Below are 21,545 nucleotides of genomic sequence, written 5' to 3' on the forward strand. Positions count from 1 at the left end.
TACTTGTTTCTACTTCTTAGAGTCACTTTTGGAATAGGAATTACAAATACTCCTCGAATTAGAAAACCCCTTTTGACTTACCATTTTCCTTATGGGAATAGTAAACCATCACCGCCATAAGTTGAGACTTCACTCATTACTTTCTTCCTATTCTAGTATCTCGTAAGATTTTTACGACCCCGAAATTTTCTGTGTTTTTGAACTAGAGAAGAAAAAGATGAAGGAAAAACTCTTCTTGAGTATAAAGGATTTCGAGGGTGTGCACGTTGATCCAACTTTGTTTGTACTTGATAAATTTTTGCTGGTTGCTAGAGTTGCTTCTATGAAGTTTGAGCAACGAAAAGAAGAAAACAAGCCTAAAAAGAATAAAAATATGTCTTAAAAGGAAGAAGAAATCACAGTAGGAGACCGACAAAGAAGCCGAAGTTGGATATGGCCATCATCCTTCCAAACCCACCGCCGGACTTGCGTGACGAATTCAAGCATCGTATCAAGGCAATGGGTGGAACCCAAGTGGTGATGGTCATACAAAAAGTGCTTTTTGAGAATGACCTGACGCCAAACAATGGTTGTTTATCCATGCCTTTAAGTAAGATCAATAAGGGTGTTTTGAGAGAGTCCGAGAGAGAAATCTTGAACAACAAAATACAATGGAAGTGCGATTCATCGAACCCTTGTTTAAGCTTGGTAGGATGATGTTAAGGCAGTGGAAGATGCCCAAAGATATGGGAAGAAACGTTCAATATACGTGCTGAGGACGGAGTGGAATAAAGTTTACCTTAAGAATGAACTGGATATAGGCGATGTAGTCCAAGTTTGGTCTTTCCGGCTTGGCAGTAAACAAGAACTCCGTCTGGCTCTTGTTGTGGTTAGTAGATGTGGTGGAGACGGAAAGGAGAGAGGAAGAAAAAGCACCCGAGGCAGCAAGCGGAACAGTGAAGAAGATGCAAGCACCAGCCTAAGAGGAAAAGAAAAAGTAGGCGGTGGGAGTGGAAGTTTTGGAGATGGTGCAAGTAGTAGCCAACGTGCATATGTAAGATCAACTTTTCAGCCTTAAGCCTATGGAGATTACTAGTTTTTGGGCTCTATTTTTTTTACTCTGTTCTGCCTTATTTGAATACTTTCTTATTTGGAGATGTTTGATTTTAATGCTTATTGATTAAGTTTAACTCTGTAATTTTGATTAATGAAGTTCCAATTTTTTGTTCCAAGTTTGTCTGTGTGATCCTTCTAGAGGTAAATTTAAAGCTCTTTGATTTTTTGGTTTTTTTGGTTCTGTGATGTTTGATGACCTTTGACATTTATTCGGTCTTGGTTTTTGTTTAAACGAAAATTTGGTTATTTAGATGCATCAAAATTTAGTAATTTCCTCTAGCATTTCTGCTTTGTCCTCAGGATAAGCCTATTGTGATTTTGATAAGGAGTATACCAAGTTAAAGTCCTCTGAAATTCAAATGTTCCTCACTTTTAAAAAAGATTGTGGTTATGAGTAACAAAAGTTGGTTCAATATTCCACAAGTGAAGTTATAAGGTCAAAGGGAATAGACTTTGAGATTGTACCGGAGGCATTCTACATAGAATTATTTGTCACATCTCAAACCTCAAGGACCAAATATGTAATTTTTCGTAAATATATTTAAATTTAGTTATAATTTTTTTATTGATGTTTTTATATCAACCAATAGAATTAAAGCAGATGTGATAGTTTAGAATAGTTAACCTTCACGACATACTAGTTTCTACTTCGTAGAGTCACTTTGGAATAGGAATTACAAATACTCATCGAATTAGGAAACTCTTTCTAACTTACCTTTTTCCTTAGGGGAATAGTAAACCATCACCTCCATAAGTTAAGATTTCACTCATTACTTTCTTCCTATTCAAGTTTCTCATAAGATTTTTAAGACACCGAAATTTTCAGTGTTTCAGACTTAGGATGAAAAAGATGAAAGAAAAACTATTCTTAAGTATGAAGGATTTTGAGAGTGTGCACGTTGATCCAACTTTGTCTGTGCTTGATAAATTCTTGTTGGTTGCTAGAGTTGCTTCTATGAAGTTTGAGCAACAAAAAGAAGAAAACAAGCCTAAAAAGAATAAAAAAAAAAAAGTCTAAAAAGGAGGAGAAAATCACAGTAGGAGACCGATGAAGAGGCCGAAGCAAGATATGGCCACCATCCTTCCAAACCCACTACTGGACTTGCGTGAGGAATTCAAGCATCATATCAAGGCGATGGGTGAAACCCAAGTGGTGATGGTCATACAAAAAGCGCTCTTTGAGACTGACCTGACGACAAACAATGGTCTTTTATCCATGCCTTTTAGTAAGATCAACAGGGTTTTTTGAGAGAGTCAGAGAGAGAATATCTTGAACAACAAAATACAATGGAAGTGCGATTCATCGAACCCAAAAATGCCCAAAAAGCGCTCTTGTTGTGGTTAGTAGATGTGGTGGAGATGGCAAAGAGAGAGGAAAAAAAAGTAGCCGAGGCGGCAAGCGGGGCAGTAAAGAAGATGCAAACACCAGCCAAAGAGGAAAATAGAAAGTAGGCAATGAGAGTGGAAGTTTTGGAGATGGTGCAAGTAGAAGCTAGCGTGCATATGTGGGATCAACTCTTAAGCCTTAAGCCTATGGAGATTACTAGTTTTTGGCCATTGTTTTTTACTCTGTTTCGTATTATTTGAATACTTTCTTATTTGGAGATGTTTGATTTTAGTGCTTATTGATTGAGTTTAACTCTGTAATTTTGATTAATGAAGTTCCTATTTTTTGTTCCAAAGTTGTCTATGTGATCCTTCTAGAGGTAAATTTAAAGCTCTTTGCTTTTTTGGTTTTTGTGGTTGTGAAGCTTGATGACTTTTGGCGTTTATTCGGTCTTGGATTTTGTTTAAACAAAAATTTGGTTATTTAGATGCATCAAAATTTAGTAATTGCCTCCACCATTTCTGCTTTGTCCTCAGGATGAAGTTGTTGTTATTTTGAGAAGGTGTATACCAAGTTTGAGTCCATTGAGATTCTCATGTTGCTCACTTTTAAAAAGATTGTGGTTATGAGTATCAAAAGTTGGTTCAATATTCCACGAGTGAAGTCAGAAGGTCAAAGGGAATTGGCTTTGAGATTGTATCGGAGGCATTCTACATAGAATTATTTGTCACAATCTCAAACCTCAAAGACCAAATTTGCAATTTTTCGTAAAAATGTTTAGATTTAGTTATAATTTTTTATTGATTTTTTCTTGTCACCCAATAGAATTAAACCGGGTGTGATAGTTTATAATAGTTAAACTTCACGACATGCTAGTTTCTACTTCTTAGAGTCACTTTGGAATAGGAATTACAAATACTCCCTGAATTAGGAAACTCCTTTTGACTTACCATTTTCCTTATGAGAACAGTAAACCATCACCGCCATAAGTTGAGACTTCACTCATTAATTTCTTCCTATTCAAGTCTCTCGTAAGATTTTTAAGACACTGAAATTTTATGTGTTTCTGAGTTAGAGAAGAAAAAGATGAAGGAAAAACTCTTCTTGAGTATGAAGGATTTCGAGGGTGTGCATGTTGATCTGACTTTGTTTGTGCTTGATAAATTCTTGCTAATTGCAAGAGTTGCTTCTATGAAGTTTGAGCAACAAAAAGAAGAAAACGAGCCTAAAAAGAATAAAAAGATGTCTTAAAAGGAGGAAGAGAATCGGAATAGGAGATCGACAAAGCGGTTGAAGCTAGATATGGGCACCATCCTTTCAAACACACCGCCAAACTTGCGTGAGGAGTTCAAGCATCGTATCAAGGCAATGGGTGGAACCAAAGTGGTGATGGTCATACAAAAAGCGCTATTTGAGATGACCTGACGCAAAACAACGATCGTTTATCCATGCCTTTCATTAAGATCAACAAGGGTTTTTTGAGAGAGTTAGAGAGAGAATATCTTGAACAACAAAATACAATGGATGTGCAATTCATCGAATGCTTGTTTAAGTTCGGTAAGATGATGTTGAGGCAGTGGAACATGCCCAAAGATACAAGGAAAAAATGTTCCATATATGTGCTGAGGACGGAGTGGAATAAAGTTTTCCTTCAGAATGAACTCGATATAGGCGATGTATTCCAAGTTTGGTCTTTCCGAATTGGCAGTGAACAAGAACTCTGTTTGGCTCTTGTTGTTGTTAGTAGATGTGGTTGAGATGGCATGGAGAGAAGAAGAAAAAGCAGCTGAGACAGCAAGCGGGGCAGTGAAGAAGATGCAAGCACTAGACAAAAAGGAAAAGAAAAAGTAGGCGGTGGGAGTGGAAGTTTTGGAGATGGTGCAAGTAGTAGCCAAAGTGCATACGTGGGATCAACTCTTCAACCTTAAGCCTATGAAGATTACTAGTTTTTTGCCTCTATTTTTTACTACGTTCTGTCTAATTTGAATACTCTCTTATTTGGAGATGTTTGATTCCAGTGCTTATTGATTGAGTTTAACTCTGTAATTTTGATTAATGAAGTTCCTATTTTTTGTTCTAAAGTTGTCTGTGTGATTCTTCTAAAGGTAAAGTTAAAGCTCTTTGCTTTTTTGGTTTTTGTTCTTCTGTGAAGGTTGATGACTTTTGACATTTATTCGGTCTGGGTTTATGTTTAAACAAAAATTTGGTTATTTAGATGCAGCAAAATTTAGTAATTGTCTCCAACATTGCTGCTTTGTCCTTAGGATAAATCAGCTGTGATTTTGATAAGGAGTATATCAAGTTAGAGTCCTCTGAGATTCTCATGTTGCTTACTTTTAAAAAAATTGTGGTTATGATCAACAAAAGATGGTTCAATATTCCACAAGTGAAATCAGAAGGTCAAAGGGAATTGACTTTGAGATTGTATCAGTGGCCCTAGGTCAAGCAAAGTGTTGCAGATAGTGACAATGAGTAGTAGCACCAAAATAATCTTGTGGCTGGCATCAAATTCTTTTTTCTCTTTTTTGGCATGCTGTTTATAAACCAATAAAATTTATATATTTGATATCTTTGAGTATCATCACATGTTATGGACTCTATTTTTATGTCTGTTGAAATATTCAGGTACCTGCCAATGTATTGTGAATATACTTGATATTAGCCAAACGATACTGATGCATACAAGCATCACTTTATTTGCTATTTGCTATTTGGTTCACACCCTCCAACATATTGTATTTCTTCTTCTGTTGTTACCTAATTAGTCATTGTCTCGTATTTGTCTGAATTCTACTAAAATATGTTTCTCCGATTTGCTATTTACTTAATTCTTTCAATTTTTTTTTCCTGAATTTTGGCCCACTTGACATATAGAGAAAAATATTTGTTGTCTCTATTTGCTGCTTGATGTTACAGAACTGCACAAATGCGATATTTTTGTTTTCTTTTCTAAAAGGTAAATTAATCATTTTATCTTATTTTTCTTTTGAAAAATTTCACTTACAATCCTTGATATTTCTTCACTTCTGCAATCATAATCACAAACTATAAAAAATAAAACTAAAAAATAAAAAAAATATCAATTTAGGGTATTCATATTTCAATCTTTTTCAATTTCAACCATTCCGTCAAAATTTCATCGTTAAATTAATCGGTTGACGAGTAAAATGTCCATTATACCCCTAATTTGTTTATAAAATTACAAAAATACATTGATTCAATTTAGGTTATTCATATTTCAATCTTCTAAATTGACTATTTTTAAAGTTTGAGATTATGATTTTAAAAGTGATGAAAGATGTATGTGAAGTTTTCTCAAATTTTTTTTTTTCATACATAATACAATAATTTGTACATCGTACACCACAAAGCAATTAAACATTATTAAAGTTACCAATTGGACATAACATTTGTAGTGTTGCCAAACAAATTCTGCAAATGTCAAGACCCTTTTTTTTTTATCTACAAACCCCGTTACTATGTGGACATGATCCCCTCCTATTTCTTACACCCAATAAATGATAAACAAAAATCGCCCTTCATCCAACCATTAAAATCCATCCTTGTTGATGGCTTGTCTTTTCATTTTTTAATTTTAACATAAGAAGTAATTAATGCCGAAAATTTTGAGGATATGATGAATAGCTTGAGCCTATATGTTGAACTCTTTGTATTGAGTTGACTGCCTTGATATCAAAATACCATATGTTGGGCCCGATTAGGTTAGAGAATATAATTTGTTGATTTAGATACATTATAGATTTGTTTACGGTGAACTTTTGGTTATTTTCTAATCATAGTTTTCTATTTGCGTCTATTTGGTTTTAGCGGTTTCAAAATGTGCGATTTTTTTCTTCAAAGAATAAACAATTTCAAAATACAGTTAATAAAAACCCGATTCTTAAAAGTACAATTAAGTGTTTAGTAAAATTATAATTTAACTTTTAAAACCGTGCGTTTTAAACCATTGATGTAGTATTACAACATTTGAAAACTAAAAGTAATCCATTAATTTGAAAATAGTGAAATTCGTATTTCACAACGGTTCATTGAAGAAACAAGATCTTGGTTGGAAAAAAATGAAAAAATCTATGGCTTAATTGACATTGTCACATTAGTTAAGTGAAATAAAAGTGTGGCGTATTGCGTTACTCTTTTTCATTGAGAAAAACCAATGGCTAATTGGCTTGATACATTAACAAATTGGGATGAAAGTGTTGTGTGTATGATTACTCTTCTTCATTGAAAAATGTTAGAAACCAAACTTTTATCTCACTTGTTTTTTTTTTTTAATGACTGGAAATCCCTTCAAGGTAAAGTAATTTCGTGTACCCACCTCGATCAGGCAAATTCGGTACCCATCCCTTCGCACCCCTTTTAGCATGGATTGATTAAGTTGCAGGCTTCGCCCGGGGAGTTGGCCCTAAGAGACAGTTGAACGTGATACCATGAGGAGCACTCAAACTCCCTTTCCACCAACTAAGCCAACCCCTTAGGATTAACCTTTATCCCATTTTGCTAATGTGGAATTGCAAATCAGCCCTTGTTAAATAAAAAAAAAAATAGACTGTCGTTTCTCACTCTGTTCACAATCGTTCTTCACTCATTACTTTATTTTTCTGAAAGGCTGCGATTTCTCTGGAGCTGAACTAAATAAGAAGAAGAAGAAAGATGGAGGATAATAAGTGGCTCTTGAGTTAAGTCTAAAAGATTTCAAGGATCTATCCATTGATCCAAATTAGTCTAAGAAAGATATATTCTTAGAAGTCGGTCATGTTGCTGCTCTAAAATATAACAAAAAAGAAGAAGCAGCTGCTTTGCGGCAAAGGGTAGTCATCAAGAAGAAGAGTGAAGATTCCAAGAAACCAGTTGGTGTTTCATCATCATCGAATCATGAAATCTTGATCATGAAGGAAAGGGCTTTAAAGAAGACCGTGATCGAGCCAGTGGATATTCCCAAGAAACACTGATCTTTTCTACAAGCCCAAAGAGACACCGGCGGTTTCAAGAATCAACTTTGTTAATCCAAAGTTCTACTCGAGATGCTAAACATACGTACTCCTAAAATGATGAGATGGAATGAAGTTGATCTCCCTAATGAATGGCTTTTAGAATGTTTCCAAACCTGCTAGAATAGTAAATGATGCCCCCACTAATTTGATTATATTCAACAATATTTAGATGGATTTATTACTAATTTAAATCTTTTTAATAGAATAGAAAGACCAATGATTGTGAATGAAAGAAGAAACTTTTTTGCTTGTTATATATATATATATATATATAAAATATGTTAGTTGGCAGCTGCATAACAATTGCACAACAATACTAATGCATCTAGCATTTTCATTTTGGAAAAAGATTTTTGCACAACATTTTAGTGCACAACATTTGCACACCAAGACTCATTGATGAGACCCACATGCATGGTCCCACCAATGAGTCTTGGTGTGCAAATGTTATGCACCAAACACTTTTCTTTCATTTTTCATATTTTTTTTATTTTTTTAAAAAATGCTGGACACATCAGCATTGCTGTATAATTGTTGTGCAAGAGTTATGCAAATAGCATATCTCTATATATAAATAAGTACATATATATATTCTTTTGAAATAAATCCTCAGGTCCAGCCTGTGAAAATACGCAACTTCACCTTTACATTATCCATACTTGTTCTTTATTTATAAACAAAAATAAAAAATAAAAAATATTGAAACATATAATAAGTGTGCTATTTTGTATGTACATCTTTTCCTCTAAACAAATATATACATAACAACTTTATTTATAAAGTTTTGGAATGTAAATACTTAAGGAAACTTCGTTTGACCCTTTAAACTTTTATCACTTTTGCAATTACCCCTTTTCTCAAAGTTCAAAAACTCCCCATCTAGTATATCGAACTTTAAAAAAATTTCAATCTCACCCATAACGGATTCGGTTGAAATTCCTAATATACCCTTATTTTTAAAAAATAATTATAATTTAAAGGTAATTTTGTAATTTTTTAAAATTTATAAGGGTATAAAGGTCATCTTATCATTTGACTGTTTGATTAATCCCAAACCCCAATGGAAGGAGTGAGATTACAAAAAATTAAAAATTTGATATACTAAATTGAGATTTTTTAAACTTTAATGAATAATTACAAAAGTGATAGAAGTGAAATTAAAAGTTTACCTTAAAAATCATTATAGGGGCATTGGCGCTCTTTCATGATCATCATTCATAAGGGATTTTTATCTTTCTCTCTTCCAGATGGCATCATATCCTAGACCCTGAGGCCAACAGTAAATTCCATAAGTCTTCGTGCCACATACAAGAACTAGTTATCTTATATGGGCAATATGGAAGTCTACCTAATGTTTTGAAATGTAGAGCATCAACTCTTCTTAAGACAAGTTCTTGCCTGGATTTTGCACATGCTTGCGTTTGCAACTAAGACCCGCATCTGGCGCTGGCACGTCATATAATGTTATAATGCTAGGAACCATCTTTTTATCCTCACAAATTGATTCTTCTCTCCTCCCCCTTCTCTCTCTTTCCCCGCTTCTTTCTTTATAGTTTCTTCTCTCTTCTTTTAGCTTCTTTCTCCTCTCTTTGTTCCTACTTTTGCTGTGTGATTTTTGAGATCATTGTTTGTCCTGCATCAAATACAATCCAACAATAGATCCAGCATAGAACCTAGTGTACATGTCTAAAACACCATCTGGTGCAAGACAACATTATAAAGAAGAGCTTGTCGAACAGTTGAAGCTAATACAGATTAAAAAACCTCTACCATCTAATGTCTTCAATGTACAAGGGATCCAAAACTCGAACCTACCCTATCAAGGCACTGCAATTGGACGGGTGTATAATACAAATTTATAGGTTTGGAAACTCAAATGTGCTCTGAATATTTCACTCATTTACTATATACTATGCTCACTAAATACAAGTCATATAATCTGAAGTGTTCCATTACATAGTAGAAAACTTTACCGTTCTTCTTGAGATCTTAAAGAATCAAGTGAAGGCTGAATGCATGTCTTCAAGCTGAGGATCTGTAACTAATAGTTCAGCTAGGCAATTGAACTTAACACTAACTTGAAACTTGTATATTGAAGGGATCCACCGCTGATAACAAGACATCATGCCCTGATCAACAGCTCGTAGACGTTACTGTTGTTGTCACCGCTGACACGCTTCAACATTTCGAAACTTCTGCGACTCCCTAAGAAATCAATCCGTTTAAAAACTACATAACCGCATTCCGTCGTTTCTCTACTACAGTACACCAATCGAAGCCGGTCCGCATGTCTTGAATCAGTGTGAATTGCAGCTTCTATTTCGTGAACTGACATGTACTCCTGCAAAAAAGCAAAATACACATTAAGGTCCCCAGTAACTAGAATCACCTCAACTGTCTGGTTAACGCAATAGCCAACAGGTTGCATTAACCATATAAACTTAAAAGGCGTAAAATCAACAGCCCCCTTTAAATTTCAAGAACACCCAACCCAATGTTACAAAGGAATACACGTCAGAATGGTAATTTCAGAAAAACAAATGTCAAAAGAGCAAAAGGTTTGTATTTCTTAATAATATGTTTAAATCAACAATAGAAAATAGTCCCTTCTAATTCACACATTACAATATTTCCTTTCCTTAAAATATGTTAAGGGTAAACAGGAAATCAAATTCTATATTGAATTTGATGACCATACCAACTATAAAAGATAAGAGTGTTGACCAATTCTAACTACCAGAAGAAATTTAAATTAGTCATTGCTTAAATTTGCAAAAAATATATGTAGTTGGACCGTAAAAATCCAGGGAAGTAAACATCTAAAACTCTTACCTGATAAAATGCATAGATGTGATCTAACACCTGCAAACATGTAAAGCCGTTATCGCTGAAAAATGTTCTTGAAGAAGGCCCCATCTCAGCAAATCGATCAACGGGAAACAGTATGGTAAGAAAATGGTTTTTATATATCAATTCAGATTTCTCACTGCAAATAGGCCACGTAAAAAATAAATGCAGTCAGATAACCCACTGTTTATGGGTAAAAAGCAAGGCTAACCAAAAGCATAGCATAACAAGCATATATAAGATTCCAAAATTCAGATAAAGGTGCTTCCTGACCAGGTCAGAGTTCAAATATTTCAACTCATGGGATGAACACAAAATATTGGTTATTGAATCACTTCATATATTATAGCAAGATACACAAAGACACAAATATTAGATATATTACAAAAACACATATATATTGGTTGTTAAACCCCTGAAGATCCAATATTTTCAGCGACTTGAAATGCAGGGTCGAATCCATCCATTAATCTCACACCTATTGGCAGAGATGAAATCTTTAAATTAGTAGCAGAGAGAGAGAGAGAGAGAGAGATCAACAACCTTTCTGTAAGTGGCCGGGTTAAGTTTGCAAATGAAGCTTCCAAATCCTTGCCATCGCCTTTGGCATCTAGGAATACAGGGGAGTGTTGTTCACTAGCACCATCAACGCTAAAAGAGTCCGTGTAAATAGAAGCAGTGGAAGTTGGTTCAGATATCGACCAGCAGATGGAATCCAAAAGGCAACTTGGAGTTATTGGCCGAATTGGGGTTTGAGAAGTCTGCAATAGCAACAGAATTCACAATTAAGTGACTTCAAAACAACAAATGTCAAAATCCATTGATGCAGTCTTCAATATTGAGTTCGATGAACAACCCCCCCCCCCCCCCCCCCCCCCCCCAAGTGCTTGAAAAATACACGAAGGAAACAGTCAAGATTGCAGGAGACTATGGAGATTCCTTGCATTTGTGCATTTAAGTAAAGGGTAAGCAAGGGTGAAAAGATCCCTTGCACTGAAAAAAGAAAAAAGAAACAAAAAATAAAAAATAAGACTTGGGATCACACTTCTCCAGCAGCTTCGTTGGTTGCCGGTCGCTGGTCTTGCAGGTCAAAATCACAAACTGTTATGAAATGTCAATTAGTTAAAACAAGTTTAATTATCATAAAGTCCACCACCACCCTTCAGCTTTCTTTTAATTACTCATAAGTCAATACATCAGATAGCTAAGCTCATCTGAGAAAGTCTGGAAAATCATTATGAAATTCGTATGCTCTCTAAGCATCATAACAGTGAACATTGACATATACATCAAGGGAAGGATAGCCCCAGCTGGATAGATTCAACATCTCCCAATCTAGTAATTCCTGAGGTTTGTCCACTTAAAATTTCCTCCCCGCAGCAGAGCTCACCTGAATAAATTATATTTTCTAGCACATAGATTTTATGTGTATTATACTCCAGCTTAAACATTAATCGACAGTTAGCATTCTGAATTTAGTCAAGCAAAAGGTATGGTGTCTTAACTATTCGACAAAGTCAAGGATGGGCAGGAAGACAACATAAGACCTAAAACAAAATAATCACGAATTGATGTGAAGCCCAACAGTAACAGAATACGATTAATCTCTTACCTGCATACGACGACCACGACGATTTCTGACCGCAATTTTAGCAGAACTCACAACCTGTTGCCTTTCATTGAGGCTCGCTTTATTTCTATAACTCTGATCATCTTCAGGGACATTTTGCTCATTTGTTTTCTAGAAAATGTTAATAAAAACAATATGAAACTTTAAGAAGATATAAAGCATATGCAACAACACGAATATAATGAATATTGGAATAAATTCTCAAAAAAGTATCAGATTTACACTTTGGAAGATTGCCAATCTTTTGCCATAAAATAGGAATAAAATGTGACCGACAATTGAGAATTTCAGAAGGTTGAAATCTGAGCTACAGTTTTTTTTGATAAGTAAATGAAATTTTATAAAAAAAAAAGCGTAAGGCTCTGAGCTATAGTTATTTGATAATCTCCTGTTAACGCAATTGTCTAAGTATCAGATTACCCATAACAGAATTCATCTAACTACTCCAAATTCTTATTTCATCCTCGAATACTCCTCAAATGATAAATCCTCCTCTACTTCCACATTTATGATTACTCTTATTTTGTCAAGATATTATGAGCACCAGTTTACAGCCCATAATATTATTTCAAGATTCCCTGCCCCATTCATGTATTATAGAATACAAACAGCCAAAGCTAAAAACTTTCTCAACAGCTTTCTTTCTTTTTTTTGTTTTTTCCCCCTGCTAGCAAGATTTGAACCTAAAGTGTAGTCCAACCTCACCGCACACCTTTACCCTCCAAGTTGATATGTGGGGCAGAAAAGAGAAAGAAATTAAATCAAGCATAACATTTCTGTATCCACAAAATGCTTCACTAATACTAGTAAGTGCAAAAGAATAGCTCAGAAAAAAAAAAAAAAAAAAAAAAAAAAAAAAAAAAAAGAGTAAAACAATAGAAATGGTATTTCATAATTTTGAAAATGAAGAATCAATATTTACCTTCCCTGAGATGCCATTTTGAGAATCTTCAAGCATCATACCAATCTGCCTAGCCAAGTCAGTGGACATGTGAACAAGCCGTTGCACATATTTCTCCTTTGCTGTTTTCAGAACCCACAGTGGCTGAGACACATCATATATCAGATGAACTCCATTGATATAAAAGTAATAACATAGAGCACTCTCAGATCTCTATCAGGGATATCAATGTTTTCCACATTGCAGAAAATGTCAGCAATGGTCCAAAGGATATGATACACCAATATGAAGAGAGCAAAAATTGGCACAGTGACACATCCCAACAGTCTGAGCAACAGAAACTTCCGTAACACAAAAAGTATCCATTCTCGGTAGAACTAGAAAACACAGGATTTTCATCCACATAAACATAAAAATGCACAGCAGAGACACTCACTGTGACAAGGTTGCTAGAGTGACCAAGATATGTTCGAACAGAAGTCCCTTCACAAACCACATGACTGGCACTGCAACCAACAAACCATTTTTCTACAAGTTTGGCACCTTCTCTAGCAGCAGCCTCAACAACCTACCAAAGATATCAATCATCTGAGAGAGTTGCTCAAGATACCTGTAGAGATGCTGGCTTTAAAGAAACAGGGTCTCCCCACTTAACAGATAGAAATATGTAAGACTCTCATTAACAGCTAGCCCCACAATGAGAGAAACAACACACGCGCATCTATTTTCAGAAGAAAACACACTACTTCCCACTAAACATTCAAGTTTACCTTATTACGCAGTTCAGCTGAAATGTCTGGATCAATATAAACGGAGTTACCAGAAAGAGCTGACTCCGTACTTTTATTAAACTCCCTTCCAGAAAACCAAAGATGTGGATTTTCAATCATGTCAAATCGCTTGGCTCCATTAGTACCAACAGGAAGACAAGAAGTTTCGATACCAGAAAACCCAGCACGCCAATTCAACTCATCCAAGCGCATACCATTTTCTCCAAAACTTTGAACACTGTAGAGTGACTCACTCAACCTCACTGCAGCAGGCAAAACAAACTAAACATAAAGGACCAAATAAGAACATATATCAAATTCGGTTCAAATGGTTTTCTTAGCCTGATTCTTATGCATGAAATGATTCTGGTTAAAAAATCCTTAAGAAACAAGATCCAGACCTCGGCATTCAGAAAGGAGAACCATTCCTAAATAAGTTAAATATAAACTAAGCCTAACTGGTCACAAGTTGTTTGTTGATAATTATTGAGGATTTTAATGGAGATCAGCTGATTGAATCCATTAAAAGAAAAGAAAAAAAAAAAAAAAAAAAAAAAAAAAAAAAAATCCACAATCAAGGAAATCAGATAGCATCACTAAAGCACCAAAACTGCAACTTTAGATTATCCACTCTTTACTAATTGAATGCTTTGGCAGACCGGTATACCAGATTTTTTTTAAAAACCATTTTTTTGATTACATTAATCAACGGGAAAGTAGAGCACTAAATGCCAATAATGGCTTGACAACTGATCCATCTGATAAGCAGGAGACCTCCACGAACCAAATAAATAAAATTGCTAGTGCAGCCAGCAATCATACATCCAACATGTTTCAGTTACCATACCATGAAAGTTATAGTCTTATTCCTAATTCATTAGGGCAACTATGTTTATAGCAATGGAAAACAAAACAGCACAGTAGCAGTGATTCAATTACCTTAATAATCCAAGAGGCAAACGGAGCACCTGCATGTCTATTATGCAAGTATACATATATTTATTACATATATGGTTGGACGTTTATATGTAAGTACTTCTATTATGCATTAAACTTTGCTTATCTTTATTACTCCTCCTATCCCAATTTAATTTCAAGATATCTTTTCTGGACGTCCCAAAATACATATTCACTTTCTAAAAGTGAAATTTTTACTTCTTCAATTTTCCATAATACCCTTATAATTTTTGAAAGGAAAACAATATTGTTATTGAAAATTGTGTCACCTCTAATATAAGGTAGAGGATATTTTAGAAAGATTACTACATTTTTATCTTCTTTTTTTTTTTTTTTTTTTAATAATTTTGCCATTTCAAACCAAGACTTACAAAGTGGGACAGAAGGCGTGTATTTTATTCCCAGCGGGGTGTTAAGAGAAGTGCATATGGATGTTAATTTATTGAGTGATAATTTGTCTTGAAACTTACAGTAATGCTTTAAACAGAAAATTAAATGCTTAAAAAAATGAGTTGGGCATATTTCTAAAAATTAAAATTACAGATTAGGCCAGAACACTAACCCTTCTCTACTACAGTAAGGAGTATAAAAGCAGACATTTGAGTGTGTCTTGATATATCATTTTTGCATATACGTGTGTTCAATACCGTTTGACCTCCATTGCCATAAACGAAGTTAAAGCATAGGAAGATTAGCAATCAGTTCAAAAGATTGTAACCCAAGTCATTCTCTAACATTTCCAACACATACAATTTAAATCTAAACAACTAGGGAAACTTCGCTTAACCCCCTTGAACTTCCATCACTTTTGCAATTTCCTTCCCAAAGTTTAAAAATTCTCAATTTAGTGTATCGAACTTTTAATTTTTTGCAATCTCACCCCTCACGTTAGGGTTTGGGGTTAAATCAGATGGTCAAAGAGTCAAATGAACCTTACACCCCTATAAAATTTACAAAATTAAAAAATTGCCCTTATATTACAATTTTTTTTTTTTTTTTTAAATGTGGGTATTTTGGAAATTTCTCCCCCCTCCATTATGATTTAACGGAAATTCCTAACAGAGGGGTGAGATTACAAATTTTTTAAAGTTGGATAAATTAATTTGAGAGTTTTTGAACTTTGAGGAGGAGATTGCAAAAGTGATCGAAGTTTAGGGGGTTAAGTGAATCAGCCAGCACTTCCAATATTGGCAGGGATCAATAGGAGGAAAAATTGACGGTTTGCAACAAAAAGAAATAGAAACTAGTCAGTATAAAACAGAAAGTAGCTCGTTATTACCATTCCTCCTGACACTATCCACAAACCACCCAAGCGCAACTATGAAGAGACTATTTTTTGATCCATGCTTCAAAGCATGCTCAAATTTACGTCCACCAAAGCTGTAAAAAGTGTTAAGAAGTTACACAAGGCTGCATCATTGAAGAATATCACATGTATAAGAGAGATATGCTAGGATTAGGAAACGATATGAAGTCCTCCCAGATGTATACTTGATATACATCAGGTGAGTACAAATGAGAAGATCGTCCGTGCAAAATTTTATGAAATCAATGATGTTCAAACTGAAATTTTATGTTTCCTTTCAACTTTTCCGTTAATCCAGCTACAGAAGACTGGGAAATTTCATCGAAGTAAATATTCATGGCACTTATCCATGTATTGTATATACTAAACAGGACGTGGGAACAGCATCAGTGACTAAGTCAGAATCCTATATAATTGGGTCAACCACAATTAAATAAGACTATCAAAACAATTTAAAAAAAACAATATTAAAGGATATTTGGACCACCAAATGGGTACACTGAGGATGCAAATTGGGGCTGTATTGGCCGCCTAATCTCTCTGTTGCTTCCATTACTTGTTTCCTTGCTTCTGCCACAACAGGAGCAAAGGCATTAGCTTCCTTAACAAGAAAAATGATTAAAAAAGAAAATTGACGAAGCATCATTCAGAAGAAAAGTGAATTGTGCTCAGGGGAGTATGTATGAAAAGGCATTTATACCAAAAGAAAAGAACAAATACGTATAAGAGCGGAATATAAATTGTAAAAGAGAAAAAGAAAGAAAAATTCACGAACTAGAGAGTAAAATTGAAGAACTTTATACCTTTGGACAGACCGGTGACACAGATAACGAGGCCGGCAAAGGGACCGCTTGATCGGACGGCCACGGGATCAGAGCGAGCAGAGGACGAGGCAGGAGACATTGGGTCAAACGGTTGTAGACCTCTGAAAGAAGACAATGGAGAAGAGAGGCCAAGGAAGAGCCTCGAACAGCCTTTGCTACTCACCACCTCAACTTTACCATCACCACCCATAACCGCCACCTTCTTCACTATTTGTCAACCATAACTTCAACAAGCTAAAATGAAATCAAACCCAGTAGATTTGGTTAAAGAAGAAACAAAATTGAAAAATGCTTTGAGGAACGGAAGAATCAGAATCTACTGAAACTGTAAAGGAAGAAGTTAGAGGTTCAGAGGCTGGAGACAAAAGAGTGAAAGAGAAAGGGAATTTTTTTGAACGACGTGCTGGAGTGAGATGGAGTGGTTGCTTCAAGTGGGTGTTTGTTTGGCTTTTACTTTTACAGTTGGGTCCAAAAGAAGAGAAAAGGGACGAACGGGAATTTTCCCGCAAGCAATTCAAAGGCTATCAAAGTTGCAGACAGAGAGAGAGAGAGGGCCAGGCACGGGTTCAAAAGCTCTTTTTGAATTTTCTTTCACTTCCAAAAAGGGCGTATTTGTTTCGGGAATTACAAGAGTACCATAGATCCCCTCGTCGGTCATGATGGCTCATGAGTCAGGAGGACTTTCGATATGTGATAATGGATTGTAATATTATGGATAATTGTACTATTACTATTCATAGGTGACCTAAATTACGAATTATTTCATGTGTTATACAAAATTTATGGAAGGTTCTTGTGTTAAAGTATAATTAAAATTTACTACCTGAACTCGTTTTCTATCCACCAAGTTAACAGAGTCTCTTAGTGAATCATAATATAAATGATATTTAGAGGTTGTCTCACTATTTATATGAAATGACAAACTAATGGATTCTGTTAATTTGGTGTACGAAAAACAGGTTTAAAAAGTGATTCGTAATTATAGTTTACCACAAGGACCTTTCATGAACTTTTTGTACCACTAGGAGTGATTTGTAATTTAAGTCAACCACAGGGACTAGTAATGCAATTATCCCTAATATTAAGAGGAAAATACAATTAACCCTCCAAAATTTTGCTACTTTTTCAATCTTCCTTCTAATCTTTAAAAAATTGCAATGTGCCTTAACAAAATTTTCAAAATTTGCAATGTAGCCAATCTATTAGTAATTTTTGTCTGCTCTGACGGAAAGGGCTTCATGTGCTTCGCATGTGATTTTTTTGTCACGAGTTTCTCTATTTTTCCCTCAAACAAACACTTAGCTTCTCTGTTTCACCTAACCGTCGTTGTATGAGGACCCATGGCACTAACCCACCCAACCGTATGGCCGATTCAGTTTGTCCGGGTACACCTCGCACCCCTCCGTGGAGTTGCACAGCCTCTAGTGGATTGTTGAATCGATTGCACAAAAAACAGAGAAACTCCTGCTTATCGTAATTTCCAACGAGAAATCCCTCAGCATTTGAGCCTTACTACTCCCACCACCCAAATTAACAGTCGCTGCCATCGTCAACATCGAGTTCTTCGCCACCTTGGCCCCAATGGAGGTCGTGCTCGCCACAGAGTTGGTCAACTCAACGTCTGTGGGAACATTTACGTTGGTGTATAAACGATGAGATAGGCCTGGTCAACATGTTGAAGACCGTGGGAGAGAAGGACTACTATATCTGGGGCCATTGGTTCGAGGAGGGTCCGGGCTGCCGAGCTGGGCCTGTGGGATCATCCAGAATGTATTGGCTGGGACCATCATGCCCATGTTCCCCACGGCCCAGACCGAGACCAAACCCTGAGGGACCGCCGGAGTGGCGGTCTGGACTAGCACTAGAGTCGAAGGTTGCGACACGGCATCATTTTATGTCCACGAATTCGATGTTCGACAGTAGTTTTCGTTTCTTGGTGGTTGTGGTGGTGGAGGAGGGGATTGTGATTGTGTTTGTGTTGGAGGTAGTGGTGGTGGTGCGGATTTTGAGGGTGCTGTCGACAGAGACGGCGATGGTGGGGACGATGTCAGTGCCAATGGCCTCGATGATAGCCTGTTCAGCGTGTACAAGGGGCCACCGGAAGGTCTCGCCGTCAGATTTGTGACCAAGTTCCCAGGTCAGCTAGAAGAATAGGGCGGCGCAGGTGGCGGGTATTCGGATGCTCTGGCCACGACCCTCCACCTTTGTATGCCAGTCCTTTGTGGACGACTGCCTCGCCGCCGTCACCAGCATGGAGGCAAGGACCATCCCGATTGGCTGCGTGGGCGTCACCAGCTGGAGGGTCGTGTGGGTCTTCTGGTCCGGGTCCGAGTCCAAGGGCTCCTCTTTCAATGGCATGGCTTGAAATGCCATCATATTCTCAAAATAAACATGATCAAGTTTTGTTTCTTTAAAAATACAAAACACTTTTCAAAAAGTTTAGCAAACAATTTTATTTGTGGAGTTAAAATTAAAAAAAAAAAAAAAAAAAAAAAAAAAAAAAAAAAACTTTTCTAATATAAACCTACCAAAAACACTTCTCAACTTTCTATCACATCAAAACTTTTTCAAAAGAAAAAAAAAAAAACCAATTTTCAAATTTTTTAACAAAGATAGCCATGGTTCTTTGTGCTCAAGTAGGACAGGTGTTTGATAATGATGCATATTCATTATTTGTGTATAGAAAAGTGGTCTAAGAAGTGAGAAAATGGGCATATCTAGATTGCAACAAGATGATAGTTGATGACAACATCATGTTCGTTTTCCATACTACATTCATAATGTTTTTTTGGTCTAGGACAAGATTATATTAAACCAATAAATAAACAAAATACATATAAAAAAAAAAAAAAAATGTGAGATGCAAGAGGGATGTGAAAGGTGGAGATGAGGCCGAAGAGGATGGAAGGGGGATATGAATAGTGGAGGTGGGCGTAGAGCAGAATATTTGTCGCTCAAAAGCCACAAATCTGCCATCCAGGGAGGCGTGGAGCCCAGGCGCTGATAACAAGGTGTGAGAGTGTGAAAAAGAGGCCAATGGATGGAGGAGAGGTCCGTGGGCAAAGGCGATGAGAAGGGGCAGCAAACTTGGCTTTCAAAACATTTAAAAAAGAAAAAATAAATAAAAAAGAGAATGAAAGAAAAGGAAGGGGCAAAGCTCTTCCCTCCTCCCAAGGTACTCACAAGGGATGAGGGCAAAGCTCTCACTTGGAGAGCGAAGGTCTCTCATAAAGGAGAGAGGAGAGAGATTGAGCCTATTTGGTAGTTGTTTTGGAAACAATTTTTTTTTTTTTCTAAAACAACAAAACGTGTTTATGTACTATTCATGTGCGTTTGGAAAACCATTATATATGTGAAAAACAAAAACACCCCATAAAAAACCAAAATATGGAACACAACCTATACATGTTTTGGAAAACAATTTCCAGCTACAATACGTGTTTTCATTTTAAGTCTTCTTTGTTTTTCTACCTCCGTCAAGAGAGAGAGAATTTGAAGGAATGAGTGAGAGCTTGAGGGATAGAGAAAGGAATGAGAGAAAGATTGTGATAGAGAGGGAAAGAGGGACAAAGTGAGGTGAGGGTGAGAGAGTAGAACAAAGAGAGGGTGGTGCGCACAGCGTTGCCAACCTCAGTGTAGGGCGGCCATAATGGCCTCACGCCACCCACAGAGAGATGGTGGTGGTAGCATAGGACGCATGATGGCGAAGCTCAACCCGTGGCGCTGGTCATGGTGGTGCTTGTTGGGAGTATAACTCAAAGTTACAGTAGAGAAACCGAAGAAAGAGCATCATGAAAGCATAGAAAAAGATTATGCAAAACAAAAATGTTAGGTCTTAGAAGTTGGCATCATTCTGTGTTCAAAACCTTGCTTGTATATCTCTTTATCTCCTAAGTATTTGGTGTGAAAAATATGATTTTTGGGGTCTTTTTGTTCTTATTGTCAGATAGTCGTTAGAATATCGACTTGATGATGGTTCACATAGAGCTTCTGCCTCATAAAATCCAATAGCTGTCTGAAGGCCATCTTGACGTTGGACCATAGAGAGTTACTACCTTGCAACATCAAAAGCCCGTCTAAATGTCGTCTTGACGTTACCTGCCAAACCTTGCCAAATATTAGAAAGTTAGCGATGAAACCTTAGCTCCCATCTTGATGCCAATTTACCATCTTGGCACCACAAGATTTTTCAGTCGATAAAAATAAGATCTTTCTCTACTTTTGGCTCACTCCTTCCTCTTTCTCTCAACTAGCAAAGACTTTCATTTCCCTTAGCGAGGAACATATTTTCATACATGAGCTTAAAACCCTTTTAGATGATTTCCTTCATTCACCTTCGTTGACCCAAGTGAGGTTTCCTAAAACACTTGAAGCTTTCTTTTTACTTGGGATTTGATTCCTTCAAACCACACCATACACAAAATTCTTCGGTCAAGAAGTCTACCGATGGATCGGTGAGGAAAGGAATTGAAAGAATATTGGGTAGCAAGGAGGCAAGCAATGAGATTTTTGTCATTTGGAGTCTTAGATTTACAAAGGGTTATATGTCTGTATTTTGAATCTTCTTTAAGATATTAATTTTTCAGGTTTAGCTGCCCCAGAGTAATTTTATCTTTGATGTGTTTAAAGGGTTTTCCACTTCGTAACTAATTATGCTTGCTATGTTCTCTTGTTGATTATTGCAAATTTTTATTACTTGTGTGCCTGTGTTGGGGGTAGAACCGTTCCTTAGTTCTTTCAAAAAATTTGCAAGAGATGCTCACAAAGTGTAAGAGTTAGCTACTCTTTAAAACAAGGGGCTGATTAATTCTCTTGCTCCTTCTCACTATGCACGGCTAGGGTTGGGTTTTGATACCTTTAAACCTTCTCCCTATTG

The 21,545-nt window shown here is 36.2% G+C and overlaps 1 protein-coding gene and 1 pseudogene across 2 annotated transcripts; both read right to left on the minus strand.

The window, feature by feature from the left end:
• Positions 1 to 8,681: 8,681 nt before the first annotated feature.
• LOC133866838 (uncharacterized) lies at positions 8,682 to 17,217 on the minus strand. Of its 2 annotated transcripts, XR_009899928.1 has the most exons (11): positions 16,649 to 17,217; positions 16,323 to 16,415; positions 15,819 to 15,920; positions 13,583 to 13,845; positions 13,249 to 13,380; positions 12,834 to 12,956; positions 11,894 to 12,022; positions 10,825 to 11,042; positions 10,267 to 10,420; positions 9,408 to 9,775; positions 8,682 to 9,067 (listed from the first exon to the last, which is right to left on the minus strand). XR_009899928.1 is itself a non-coding variant. In XM_062303489.1 (10 exons), the coding sequence occupies exons 1-10, from the start codon at positions 16,857 to 16,859 to the stop codon at positions 9,557 to 9,559; spliced, it is 1,644 nt and encodes a 547-aa protein (XP_062159473.1). In that variant the 5' UTR covers positions 16,860 to 17,217; the 3' UTR covers positions 9,114 to 9,556. The 2 variants fall into 2 exon arrangements, 1 of the variants encoding a protein (XP_062159473.1); XM_062303489.1 differs by lacking the exon at positions 8,682 to 9,067 and having other exon boundaries at positions 9,114 to 9,775.
• An 873-nt stretch (positions 17,218 to 18,090) lies between these two features.
• On the minus strand, positions 18,091 to 19,042 carry LOC133866145 (transcription factor TCP9-like; annotated as a pseudogene).
• Positions 19,043 to 21,545: the final 2,503 nt, after the last annotated feature.

The sequence above is a fragment of the Alnus glutinosa genome, chromosome 4, assembly GCF_958979055.1.
Source record: "Alnus glutinosa chromosome 4, dhAlnGlut1.1, whole genome shotgun sequence".
Taxonomy (NCBI): domain Eukaryota; kingdom Viridiplantae; phylum Streptophyta; class Magnoliopsida; order Fagales; family Betulaceae; genus Alnus; species Alnus glutinosa.

Bases quoted from the DNA above. Each gene is read 5' to 3' on its own strand.
- LOC133866838 (XM_062303489.1), bottom strand. From the start codon at position 16,859: ATGGGTGGTGATGGTAAAGTTGAGGTGGTGAGTAGCAAAGGCTGTTCG. The intron at 16,416-16,648 runs GTATAAAGTTCT...CTGTTGTGGCAG, and splicing joins TGTCACCGGTCTGTCCAAAG to AAGCAAGGAAACAAGTAATG. The intron at 13,846-15,818 runs GTAATAACGAGC...TGCCTGCTGCAG, and splicing joins GGATAGTGTCAGGAGGAATG to TGAGGTTGAGTGAGTCACTC.